This window comes from Arachis ipaensis, chromosome B2 (assembly GCF_059453495.1).
Source record: "Arachis ipaensis isolate K30076 ecotype BB chromosome B2, ASM5945349v1, whole genome shotgun sequence".
Classification (NCBI taxonomy): domain Eukaryota; kingdom Viridiplantae; phylum Streptophyta; class Magnoliopsida; order Fabales; family Fabaceae; genus Arachis; species Arachis ipaensis.
This window is the reverse complement of record NC_142437.1, coordinates 105,336,545-105,348,442: the sequence shown is the minus strand read 5'-3', so window position 1 is coordinate 105,348,442 and position 11,898 is coordinate 105,336,545. Positions and strand designations below refer to the sequence as shown.

Genomic DNA, 11,898 nt, shown 5'->3' with positions numbered 1-11,898 from the left:
CCTGAACTTCTTCTGGCGTTAAAATTATTTCAGAATTTTGGACAACTGCAGGTGTCTTTACAATGTCTTTTTCAACAGGAATCGTATTTACCTCTTTTCTCTTTCGAGAATTTTTATCTTTGGAACCGACAGGTCTGCCACGCTTCTGGCGTGTATTTGCTTCAGTGGCTATTTGTCCTACTGGGACATCAATTCGAATTGGGTCATTTTCCGCCCTGCCACGCTTCTGGCGTGAGTTTGCTTCAGTGGCTACTTGTCCTACTGAGACATCAATTCGAATTGGGGCATTTTCCACTGGTATATAAGATTTGGTTATCCTCTTTGTATCAGAAAATGCATCAGGCAATTCATTTGCTATTCTTTACAAATGTATAATCTTTTGAACTTCTAGTTCGCATTGCCCTGATCGAGGATCTAAATGCATCAACAATGATGCATTCCAATTAAGTTCCTTTTCAGGAAGCTTATTCTCTCCCCCTAATGTTGGAAATTTTGATTCATCAAAATGACAATCCGCAAATCGGGCTTTAAATACATCTCCCGTTTGTATCTCAAGATACCTCACTATAGAGGGAGAATCATATCCAACATATATCCCCAATTTTCTTTGGGGTCCCATTTTGGTGCGATTAGGTGGTGCAATGGGAACATATATCGCACACCCAAATATTCTTAAATGGGAGACATTTGGCTGCTGGCCAAAAGCTAATTGCATAGGAGAGAACTGATGGTAACTCGTTGGCCTCAAACGAATAAGTGCTGCGGCATGTAAAATAGCATGCCCCCAAACCGAGGTTGGGAGATTTGTTCTCATAAGCAAGGGTCTAGCAATTAATTGGAGGCGTTTAATAAGTGATCCTGCTAACCCATTTTGTGTGTGAACATAAGCTACTGGATGTTCAACACTTATTCCATTAGCCATACAATAAGCATCAAAAGCTTGGGAAGTAAATTCACCAGCATTATCAAGGCGAATTGCTTTGATTGGATTTTCTGGAAATTGTGCTTTTAATCGAATAATTTGAGCCAGTAATCTCGCAAACGCCAGGTTGCGAGAAGACAATAAGCACACATATGACCATCTCGAAGATGTGTCTATTAGGACTATAAAATATCTTAAAGATCCACATGGTGGATGAATAGGTCCATATATATATCACCTTGAATCCTTTCTAGGAATTCAAGGGACTCAAATCCAATCTTTACTGGTGATGGCCTTAAAATTAACTTTCCCTGAGAACATGCAGCACAACAAAATCCTTTTAAGAATCTTCTGGTTCTTTAGTGAATGTCCATGAGAGTTTTCAATAATTCTCCTCATCATAGTTGTTTCCGGATGACCCAATCTATCATGCCAATTTATGAATTTATTTGGGCTAGTAAACTTCTGGTTTACAATGGCATGTGATTCAATTGCACTAATCTTGGTATAATATAACCCAGATGAAAGTGAGGGCAACTTTTCTAATATAACTTTCTTATTTGAATCATGAGTTGTGATACATAAGTACTCATGATTTCTCTCATTCATAGTCTCAATATGATATCCATTTCGACGAATATCTTTAAAGCTCAACAAGATTCTTCGAGACTTGGTAGACAATAGTGCATTATTTATTATGAATTTTGTTCCTCCAGGAAACAAAATTATAGCTCTTCCGGAGCCTTCTATCACATTGCCCGAGCCAATAATAGTATTAACATATTCTTCTTTTGGCACAAGATTGGTAAAATATATATCACTTTTAAGAATAGCGTGCGAACTTACACTATCCGCAAGGCAAATATCTTCAGAATATGTCCTTACCATTTTTCTTTCAAAAACAAATAATAATAATAATAAAATTAGTAAAAGTACATGTACGGTAAAATTATTTACATGAATACTTAACAAACACACATATTAAATTATTTCATCATTGATCAAATAGCCAATATCTCCTTTAGAATCCTTAAAGAAATTAGATACATCATAATGAGTGGTGGAATTTTCATAATTTGAAACAAAATTTGTTTCCTTTCCTTTATCATCCTTTTTCAAGAATGCTTGATAAAGATCAACTAAGTGCCTTGGGGTACGACAGGTACATGACCAATGGCCATTTCCACCACAACGGAAGCATTTATCATCAATTGATATACTTTGCCCATTATTTCTTTTTTTTTTTTATCCCACTTCTGGTGAGATCTTTTCTTGTGAGCATAATTTCTTTTCCTTCCATAATTTTTCTTGTTATCAAAATCGTGTCATTTACCTCTTCTAGGGTTATAATTTGCCGCATTTGCTTCAGGAAATGGGGCGGCGCCATCTGGGCGCGCTTCATGATTTCTTAAGAGCAACTCATTGTTGCGTTCAGCAACAAGAAAGTAAGAAATTAACTCAAAATATTTTTTAATCATTTTTTTCGATACTGCTGCTGTAGGAGCACTTTCGAAGCATGGAATGTCGAAAAAATTTTCTCTAACATATCGGGCTTGAGGAAGTATCACCGTCTTTTGATGATTGTACCTTTTTTCAAGGCCTTTCCACAGATCTGCAGGATCTTTTAATGTGGGATATTCATTTTTCAATCATACGTCATCATGACGACGAAGAAAAATCATGGCTTTGCCTTTATCCTTCTGGGATGCATTATTTTCAGCCTTAATGGTATCTTCAAGATCCATTAAATCAAGATGGATTTTAACATCATGATAAATAATTATTTTCAGATATATCAAAAGCATTAAATTCAAGATGAGAGAGTTTCAACATAATAAAAATTTATTACTTGGAGTCTTCCTAAAATTTCGTTAGAACTTCGTGCTGATAACGTGTTGTAAAATAAATAAAGAAGATATAATGAATATAAAACAAAAGTGAAAGTAGAAAACACAAGTATTAATATTAGCCAATAACAATCTCACTATTATATATTAAATGAGAGAGAAATATTAGCAATGTAGAAGAAGAGTGTTATAGTAAAAGAGGAGAGGAATGCTTTATTGCTGTGTAATATACTTGAGATTGCTCCTCTATTTATAAGCGTATGAAGTTTACTTTTCAACTTCATTCAGGATTGAAAATAAAATTCAACCGCCCATATTAATGGGCATCTAATTTGATCTTATCACAATAGTTTCCACAAATTTTATGACCAAAACTGGAAATAAATTCATTGATGGCTCAAATTGACACATGAAAAGAGGGGGTTCTAATAGGAGTAAAAAAAAATAGTAACAAAATATACATTAATACATATTTTACATTTGTTTTTTATTTTCACCTATCATATCATACACAATAAAATAGCAAACACTAACTACACAATAATTTCTTTGGCAATGCCATCAAAATTATTGTGAATTAGAATTTTATTACTATTATCACATACAAGAACACTTGTGCCTTGATGGCCTCCGTTTGAAATGCCGCTCATCATCACTGGACTCATTCAGAAATCGTGCTGCTCTTCCTGCCTTCATAGTAGGCTGTCGATGCTGCCTTGAGATGTGCTGAAGATGTGGCAGGGGACCAGCTGAAGCAGCTTCAGTTGTGTGAAAGGCAGATATCTTCCTCTTCTTGGTCATTTCTTCTTCAGCGGGGAAGTTTATGCGGGAGAAAACACTGGCCTTCTGCTTGCGGTCTGCTGCAGCTGCAGCTGCAGATGATGGTGAGATTTTGGTCACTGGTTCAGATGACATCCGGGAAGAGGATTCTGACTGGTGGTGGCGATGGTGGTGATGGCCTCTTTCTCGATCATGGTGGTCCCTCTGGTCACGATCACGATCATGGTCACGTTCACATTCCCGATCCCGATCCCGATCCACATGGTAGTCAGCTTTTCTCTTGATAGGACGTGGAGGCTCCACCTCAGGTGACACACGTTCTGCACGGTGATAATGAGGTTGGGGATGGTGGTACTCACTACTTGGAGGTGCTGGAAGTGATTTCTGCATTAAAAAAAGAACAAAAATTATTGTTTGAAACATGTACGGTTTTAGTTTTTTAATTATTATTATTTTTTGACATTCCTCTTGACACCACAATATTCCATGATAATTTCCAACGACAGTAATATTATAAATAATAATATGTAAGCAACATAGCCACACCAATCACGTTTTCTTTCTATATATTAAGGAACACTAACACAGGACAAAAATATGGTCACCCAAGTAAATTCAATTAAGGAAGATAGCTCAAGAATGACTTGGAGAACAGCGTTAAAAGCTCCCTTTCATATTCATTTTCCAAAAGCCACTTCATGCGCATAAGGTTTAAACATTTTAAAAGCACTATTGTGCATTCTAGTAATTCAAAAATCAATCTTTGCCAGCATTGCTACACATTTTGTACACATTTTGTACATTTCAAGCAGCTAACTCATACGATAGATTAGAATTATTCATTCTAACAGCTTATATTAACTAACTCCATCTTGGAACTTAAAGGAATCAAGCAAGTGAAACATGAGTAACACACTAGTTTCAACTCACATGATATTCTTTTTCGCTCAAAACACATAATTTTAGGACACACAGTTTGAGCAGTTTGTGTTTGTTTTTGTTTGGCGCACAAGGTGGCACACTCATCCTTGTTACCCTTGTTACAACTAATATAGACTAGAAGTTTACCTCTCAAAAGGCAGATCTATGACATGACAAGAATGACGAATAAAACATTTAACTGCCACAAAACAGACCAACAATATACTGACCCAAGTTTGTTTTATGTTCGAAAAATAAATAATGCAGTACAGACCATGTATTAGTTATTAAAACCATATAGACAAAAATTAGGAATGTTAAATTTTAATCACTATACCCTGCCCTCATTAGTGGACAACAATTATGAACAGAACCCTTACAACCAGGATAAAAGGCATAAATTTAAAGGTATCATGAGTCAAAGAATATCGAAAAACAATAGTCCATAAATGATCGCTAAAGAGACTCTGAACCTAGAGAGAGCATATAAATTTAATCACATTATTGTTACCATCCAAGTGCAGCAATGCAACTCTAATCTAGTTATACCAATTCCCTTTTAATCAACTTTAAACCAACCGGTGGCTGTTGATTAGAGATATATGGTTCTGAGTAGGCACTGCTCCCTCAACCATTTATGACCAACAAGAATAGTACTCTGTAAAACAAGCAAGACTAACTGCTAAAGACTACTATCATCATTTAAGAAGCCAAAACAGTGAATGGCATCATCTAAAGCAATTACTGTTCAAGCTCAAGGTTCAAGTTTCTACCAAAATTTAGTGGAAAAAACCTAGAAAGGTAAATGCTGCATACAAGTCCACAGATAAATAAAGGCAAAATAAGAGAACAAAAAGCACATACAGTTTTTGATTTCATAGGAACATCCCCAATACTGCTCGCTTCCCTACCAAAATCTCGATCTTTGGAGAAATCCCTATTTCATTAAAGAAACAAACTCATTAACAATGATAAACAAAACAGAAATACCTCGAAAATAACCCACATAAAATTACAAGCAACAAGAACCACAATAACATTGGAAAATTTGGCAACAAAAAATTCAATAGACAACGTAGATAAAGAATAGATTATCTTGTAAACCAAAGCTTTTGCTAATTAACATGCGACCCTTGTCCTTTATTAACCCAGGAAAAAGGATAGCCGTACCCGCTACAAATCATAACTATTAGAAAGTAAAATTATGTTAAATCGTAAACAAAACAGAGTCAAAATACAGAAGAAATATGCAGAAGATCACATAGACGAGCAATCATGTCTAAAACAGTTATAACTCAGTGGTAACAGACATTTCACTGTTAAGTTTAAATTCCATATATATATATATGGGTTGACATAGGTGTCAGTTTAAATAAAGTTACAGTGATCATAACTATTTGTCTCTTCATTGCATAATCTAATTCATTTTTTGAGGAATATATCCAATGGCATAAATCCCTTATCTAGAACTCCTGCCCTATTTAGAATTTCATTGCTTAGGTTTTTTCCCCTTCATTTTGAGAGTTCCAACAATAATTGAATTCATCATAGAAGATTTTTTCTCTTGTTAAAGAGTCTATTCTTTTTCCATCATTTTTAGAGAAGTTGACAAAATGAGTGGCGCTCATAACTATTTATAGGATATATATATATTTCGATCCAACTATTGGATCACTAACAAATAATAAAGATCATCTATAACACATTTTACCAAAATCAAACATTAACAAACATGTAATTGAAGACCTCTTTATCTATGTATATTTTGAACAAACATATTACATTATTTTCAAGTGCATAAAAGATATAACAAATGATTTTAGATTGACAAAATATTTTTAAGATGATCTATAATATATAAGTTTCTAATCCAATGGTTGATTTTTTCAAAAATTACATGAATAAAAAGTTGAACAGTGAATATTTACTCAGATCGACCTGGTGTCAATTGGTTATATATATATATATATATATATATAAAATAAAATGAATCGCCATCCAGGAGTAATTCTGTTTTACCTATCAATCCGTTTCTCATTTTCACGCTTTCTCCAACGATCAGCTTTCCGAGCTTCAAACTCCTCTCTACTCATAACTGGAGGTGGAACATTCATCCCCATGCCATACTCAGCAGCAAGATCCCTAAACAATAATTTAGCTTTCTAAAATAGTAATTATCTAAATATGCAAGACAAATTTTGATAATAAAAAAAGCTACATACCTATGAGGTGGAACAACAGGCATCATGTAACCCTGCATGCCAAATGGATCATGAGGCAGACCACCTGCAAATGGCATGTCCAAGGGGCCCAGGCCATAACCCATCATCTGCATCAGGCCACCATATGGTCCCATAAATCCTTCCATACAAGGTTGCATGCCATTCCAGTATGAATTGTAACCAGGTGCTGGGCCCATTGGCATCATGTAGCTCTCAGCCCCAAGGTCGTGTGGGGTTTTCCACTGAAAATCTGCAAGAGATAAATAATTTGACATTGTTACAAATAACATAAATAGAGGTAAAAAAAAAAAAAGACCTCTGTATTGTACTCCTCCCCCGAATGTTCAAGCAGCAATCCGGTTTGCAAAGTTTAATAATATAAAGGAAAAGTTACAGATACATGTCCAGATTTGAATATAAATATATAGATTCGAATGCAGGAGAGCAGATTTACCATTTGCAGGCAAACAGACTTTCTTCCTTTTTTTCTTCTTTCCTGCAAAGTTGAAAGTTGAAACTACAAATGAGATTGTCATCAAAGAAAATAAATTATTACATGTCTTACACACGATGACATGAGCAATCTACATTACCTGCCTCAGCAGGAACCATTTTTTGCTGGACTTCCTCCTCAACGAACTGAGCACTCCCTTGTGAGGCTGGTTCCTTTACACTCGTCGACTCATGTGTAGCTTCACTTACATCAGGCATTCTGGGCTTCACTTGCTCTGATGTTTGCAATGGAGCTGGAGCAGAAACTGTTTTTTTATCATCAACAGTTTCCGGTACATTTGTCATTCCTTCACGAACAAGTGAAACCTTTGGTTCTCCCTTAGATGCAGCCGATGAGGTTGGAGATGGAAGCTTCAGTTGTGGACAACGAGCAGACTCCATATCTGGAAAGGAGGAGAAAACAATTGCAATTTGCATGATAGTTTCAATAAATTTTTAACCAAATAAAGTCCACGTAAGATTCACATGATAAATTGTTTCAATAACCTTGAACTTGAAAGGTGCTCCCAGCATTTTCAGCACTGCTATTGCCTGACTCCAATATACGAATAATAGTATCTCTTAGGGTCTTATTTGGTAAAAGATCATCTGCAAGAATATTTGTTGCACCACATATGCACATGGACTTGGAGATAATATAGTCCCTAATACCTGAAAAGAATTTTCAGAATGATATTTACAAAACTTCATCTGAGATGTTTGTACATCGGGAAGAAATGCTGAGGAGAGATTATATCATCTAAAGCATTCTTTACTTGCTTAATGAAGAATTATAAGCTTAAAAACGTAAGTATTTACTCAAATTCTAAGAACCAGGACTTCTTCAGGAAGACAAAGAAACCTACATTTGTCACAAAAGCTTTTAAAACAGCACTTGCTTGTCAGCATAGCATCTTTCATCACATCATTGCACAAGGGGCAGTGAAGCTCAGGTGGTAGATCCCCAACAGAACGAGTGGTGGAAGGTAAACCTTCTATTTCTTTCTCAAAAGCAGCCCTGTTTAGCAGGATTAGGTGAGAAATACAATATTAGTCCTACATATGACAGAATGGAGACGAAGAACCAACATGTACTCACTCATTTGGCTTCAATACAGCTACTGAACCATTTGGTAGAGCATAGGAACCTTGTGGGTTCACCATCAGCATGGATCTCGGAATACCAGTAGGTTGTTTAACTCTCTTGATGTCATAATTTGGATCACCGTTTGTAGGGCAGTGCTGAATAAAATGGCCTACAAAAAAAGTTTAATAAGTAAGCTAAGCATAACCGACAATGCCATCCAGCAATTTAAGCAGATTAGATCCCCTTTTTCTCCCTGATAATAATAAGAGTCTAGGATATACCAGGAACCTTGCACCTGTGACATACATAGCCTTGGGGAGGTGTTTTCCGCTCCAGCCCTGCTCAGTACGTGAATAAGCATTAGAACAGTAATATCAAAATCTGTATTCAAAGCAGGCAGTGACTCAAACTTGTATAGAATAGGAAAAGGAGACTCACCAAAACCACGACCACCCCCCATCCGTCCACCCATACCTCTTCCAAAACCTCTACCAGCACCAAAGTCCGATCCTGGACTGCATGCCAAAAGGAAACTTTAGATATGGCGAAGTCTAGAGTGACAATGATTTCACCAAAACAAAGCACATTTGGTATGTGAAATGAAATTTTCTGCAGAAATCCTTATGCAGGAATGATGGTAAATAAGAAACAACTGCTCCTCTAGTACAGGTGCTGATTCCAGAATGAGCAATCCTTTCCACCAGAGATTATTGACCATATTATTGCAGGTGAAAGAGAATATGAAGTTACTTATTAGTAATTCATATTCATATTTACAGTCATCATCCCTTTTTATGCTGATTCCAAGAATAAAGAAAGACAACTGAAGGAAAGTGGATAGTTTACTCACCGTTGCCAATCCAAGGCAGGAGTATCAATCAAAGCCTTTATCTTACTTTCTTCATCAGCTTTGTTGGTTGGAGGAGCTTCAGGAATTAAGTTACTTGATTGAATGGGTGGTACATCAGGAATCGCATACAAATCATTTCCAAATTCATCCCAATCTGAATCTTCTGGCTGTCATGTTATGAGAAGGTAAATAAAATAGGAATGAAGTGGAATTGTTTATTAAATAAAACACATGGAAAGCAAAAAGGGACTTACATATTTTACAGCAGATGCATCTTCAGCTGGTAAGCTGCTGCTTTCAGGTTCGGCTTCCATAGCCGTATTTTCCACCTTTTTTTGCCTGCAAAAGCCAAGGAAAGTAGCAACTCAACGCAGAATTTTTCTCACAAATCAAAAGGGTAGTTTCTTGGGAAAACTGTGTGACTACAACGTGAAGTATCAAGATGAGAATAGCAAGCACATGACTGCCCATTTCAAGAACCAACATGCATGATGCATGACAATAGTCCAAAAACCAACAACAGTAATAAGATTAAAGGTTAGAGATAATACTCTAGTTCAGTAACAATCGGTAAACGTGGCGGACCAGGAACCCGACGAATTAACACTGAGGTATTTTTAGGAATCAGCATTGCTTCATCAAGATATTCTGAAATTCCAAAGAGACAGAGCAGCTATAAAACACTGAATATGCCATTCATCAAGGCAATTATATATATTAACTACCATGCTGCAAATCCTGCAAGGTTTGGGCGCTTGTAATTCCTACAACTAGCTTACAACCTCACTGGAACTCAAATTCTCAACACCCTGGCCTACATTCTAAGCATTTTAACTTTGAGGGTTTTCTATTCTCTCGTTGTCTTTTCGTTTGATTTTTGCAATAGAAGAGGTGGAGGCCAATGTTGATCAAATAAAAAAACACTACAAAAACCAAGAATTTCATCGTAAAGTGATTCTCATGTAGCGACAGTGTAATCTTATATATTTATTAACCAATAGAATTCATGAGAATTGCCTGTTTAACTGTCAATCAAAACACAACAATTCCCTGATTTTTATTGGACATCAGTGTAAAACAACACTGTCAGTGCATGAAAATAAAACATCAAACTCAACTTCAACACCATGAACTCCTGAAAGCCAAGACTAACAAAAATGTTTACTTTGAGAGGAACATGATAAACACCGAGAGTTTAACCACGAAAGCCTTTCTCAAAGGCAAAGAGAATGCAATAGTTCCATATTTTAATTTTACAATTAATTTTACAATAGTTTTAATTAAAAAGTCTCAGAACCAACCTTCATTGGTCTGGGCGTTGGTTACCACGAGATCAAAATCAGTACCCCTGCCTAAATGCTTGGATTCAAATATTTTTTCTTTTAACGTTCCAACAGAGATGAAAGTACCGTCCATGGGAATTGAATCATAATCTCTTGCACTCTTAAATTTATAATACACCGCCATGGTATATTTATTCTTTCTATTTAAAAAAAGATTAAGATCAATGATAACAAAAATAAACGATGAATTAAAAGGGCCTATGAAATCCCAAAACTAGAATGGCCCTTGATATTAAATAAATCAAAACAAAACAAACAGTACAATGCTATATCCAAAGCTCTATTTCTTTTTTCTTCTTTTCTCTGTTTTTGTTCCCCACTTGCTAATTACTAGGGTTAAGATCGATCAAATCGAACCCACAAGGCCGAGGCTGAGGCTGAGAGCACGAACACTACTAGAATTCTCTTCTGCCAGCAAAAATCAACGCGGAATCTTGAAGTTCTTCACAAAATTCCGTTACGCATTCAGAATCTCCGCTAATTCAGATTCCGTTGCAGCCGCTCTCAATGAAAACCATCACAAATCAGAGTATTCCGAATACGACCGATCCAAGAGAAGAATCTCCGTCGAAGCCCTCTATGAAAACAGAAACCACCGTGGCACCGGCACAGCGTCAATTAGGAGCTGAGCGATGCAATCGTCGAATCGATAGCAGGAAGAACAGCAACAATTTCCGACGGTCGCGCTTCGACAACCGACCCAACTCGGGGAAGAACGTGAAGGAGGCGAAACTGCGAACTCGGATTTGGACGAGCCTCTGCGATCGAAACTCTCGAATGAGAGAATCACGAACAACTCCGCTTGCGGTTGCAGAGCTGGAATCGGAGATCGATGGTGGAGGATTGAAGGAGAAGGGGAGAATGATTAATTAGGATTCGGATTAGAATTGGGAAAGTTTAGCTTCGAAGGGAAGTGTTTTTCGATGGGTGAGCACCTATAAAGGGAACGGAAGTGTTCGATGAAGGGTAAAATATTATATTAATTCTTGATAAATTAAATGGTAATTTTTTTAAAAAGTGACAATTCAATTTTTAATTTATTTTATTATATAAAAATTAAATTTTTATATTTAATAATAAAATTGACGTCACATGCTTCGAACAATGGTTTTCGATTTATTTATTTTAATTTATTAAATATAATTTATTATAATAACTTAATTATTTTAATTAATTGATTTAATTAAATATTTAAATATTAATATAATTTATTATAATTTATATCAAATTGAGTATACTGCATTAATTATAATTTATTATATCGGTTAATTGATTTATTAATTTATAAAATATATAATAAAATAAATTATTCGTTATTTATTCTAATTGAATTTAATAAACTTAAATTAATCGGATTAATATTTTTATAGTTACTTATTCGAATTTAAATGTACCCGTGGGTTGCTTATATTCAAATTTTTTATAAACAGTTAC

The 11,898-nt window shown here is 35.6% G+C and overlaps 1 protein-coding gene across 1 annotated transcript; it reads right to left on the bottom strand.

The window, feature by feature from the left end:
• Positions 1-3,195: 3,195 nt before the first annotated feature.
• LOC107625652 (E3 ubiquitin ligase PQT3-like) lies at positions 3,196-11,401 on the bottom strand. Its single transcript, XM_016328349.3, has 15 exons — positions 10,423-11,401; positions 9,673-9,769; positions 9,376-9,460; positions 9,122-9,288; positions 8,710-8,786; positions 8,553-8,609; positions 8,284-8,440; positions 8,051-8,202; positions 7,692-7,856; positions 7,286-7,588; positions 7,147-7,188; positions 6,693-6,942; positions 6,490-6,612; positions 5,335-5,407; positions 3,196-3,933 (listed from the first exon to the last, which is right to left on the bottom strand). Exons 1-15 carry the CDS (start codon positions 10,586-10,588, stop codon positions 3,367-3,369), a joined length of 2,481 nt encoding a protein of 826 aa, XP_016183835.2. The 5' UTR covers positions 10,589-11,401; the 3' UTR covers positions 3,196-3,366.
• Positions 11,402-11,898: the final 497 nt, after the last annotated feature.

Excerpts from the sequence above, each read along its gene's own strand:
- LOC107625652 (XM_016328349.3), bottom strand. The coding sequence starts at position 10,588 with ATGGCGGTGTATTATAAATTTAAGAGTGCAAGAGATTATGATTCAATT. Across the intron at positions 9,461-9,672 it reads CCGATTGTTACTGAACTAGA|GCAAAAAAAGGTGGAAAATA; the intron begins GTATTATCTCTA and ends TGGCTTTTGCAG. Across the intron at positions 6,613-6,692 it reads CCTGTTGTTCCACCTCATAG|GGATCTTGCTGCTGAGTATG; the intron begins GTATGTAGCTTT and ends ATTATTGTTTAG.